The sequence below is a fragment of the Aplysia californica genome, unplaced genomic scaffold (assembly GCF_000002075.1).
Source record: "Aplysia californica isolate F4 #8 unplaced genomic scaffold, AplCal3.0 scaffold00947, whole genome shotgun sequence".
Lineage (NCBI taxonomy): Eukaryota > Metazoa > Mollusca > Gastropoda > Aplysiida > Aplysiidae > Aplysia > Aplysia californica.
Genome location: NW_004798217.1, coordinates 69,093 through 70,645, shown reverse-complemented (window position 1 = coordinate 70,645; position 1,553 = coordinate 69,093). Strand labels below are relative to the sequence as shown.

The following is a 1,553-nucleotide window of genomic DNA, read 5'->3' as shown; positions in this document are numbered from 1 at the left end:
CCCCCCCCAGGTGACGAGTGTGTGCGGCGCCGTGGTGGTGTGTATGTCCGTCATCTTCCTGTGTGCCCACTTCCTCCAACAGCGGCGACTCAGGAGAGACGAGGAGAGTCAAAGGGAGGCGGAGAGGGAGGAGGAGGATAGGATGAGGGCGGAGGAGGAGAGAGAGAGACATGGAGATGGGGAGTCTGCTGCAGCCGTCCCCCAGCACGCTGTGGGCCCTTTTGAGGACATCTGAGGATCCGGAAGGTAGATCGTGTCACCTCCTCCTACTGGAGGAGTGGGCGTTGTCTCTTGACATTGTTGTTGTATAGGAAGTCGTTACCCCAGAATTACGACCTTCTGTCTACTCAATGCCCAGTTTTGAGAAATTTGACGTGAAATTATTTGAGAGTTATGCCCCCAAAAAAATATTTATAAAAAATAAATAATAAAAAATAGTACATGACGGACGCGTATTTTGTCTCATTTTCAATTTTAGAAATCAGCAAAATTCAAGCCATGCTAAGCTAAGGTGTTCAAGCAAAATCGCAAATTAGTTCTACATGACGTTTTGGGTTGTTTTGACTTCCAAAGACCATGAGGCCAGAACCCAATGAGCGTTCTATCTGCTGTATCAAAGTCGTGAGGTTATTCTCGGTGTCGTCATCAAGTCAAGGAGATATCCCAAGAATTGTATTGAGGGAAAAGCTTGACACAGACAGAACCTTGTAATTCTCGGGTAGCCAAATGTGGCTGAGCTATGTAAGAGAAGAGCTGCCATGTCTCAGACACACGTCGTTCGGAATAACCGTTCCTGTTCCGAACAGCTAGTTAGAAAGATTGAGATTAAGTTAGATTAGCTGCATTTTTTCAGAAGTCAGACAGACAAAGGGATAGACAGAAACAGCGACTGAAGCAGAGACAGAAATAGAAACAGACAGAGACAGAGACAGGGTTGGGTTCATTTAAATCAGGTCAATTTAAATCAGTTGATTTTTTAAATTTAAATCAATTTGATTTTTTAAATAGATATAACGTTTAGTAGACTAATATAATCATGCTTAAAAGTCTGCTTTCCCCCCTTTCACTGTAAAATAATACAGTATTCAATTTACTTTTTTTCCATAATTGAAATCAGAGCTGGGTTGATTTAAATCAGTTGATTTTTTAAAATATTTTAATCAACTTGATTTTTTAAACAAAAATCAGTGATTTAAATCACTTTTTTTAAAATTATTTTAATTGAGTTTTTTAACATCTTTCAATATTCAGAATTCCTTTCCTTGGTTTCATAAAAATAAATATAAGGTTTAGTAGACTAATATAATCATGCTTAAAAGTCTGCTTTCCCCCCTTTCACTGTAAAATAATACAGTATTCAATTTACTTTTTTTCCATAATTGAAATCAGAGCTGGGTTGACTTAAATCAGTTTATTTTTTAAAATATTTTAATCAACTTGATTTTTTAAACAAATATCAGTGATTTAAATCACTTTTTTAAAATAATTATTTTTATTCAGTTTTTAACATATTTCAACATTCAGAATTCCTTTCCTTGGTTTATTAAAACAGA

The 1,553-nt window shown here is 36.9% G+C and overlaps 1 protein-coding gene across 1 annotated transcript in view; it reads left to right on the top strand.

Annotated features, from left to right (window-relative positions):
- Positions 1-449, top strand: part of LOC101858368 (protein sel-1 homolog 3) — a gene marked incomplete in the record, with an annotated part of 68,034 nt that extends 67,585 nt beyond the window's left edge. Inside the window, 1 exon segment of the mRNA XM_013089415.2 lies at positions 11-449. Within this exon segment, the coding sequence (XP_012944869.1) occupies positions 11-235 (225 nt within the window).
- Positions 450-1,553: the final 1,104 nt, after the last annotated feature.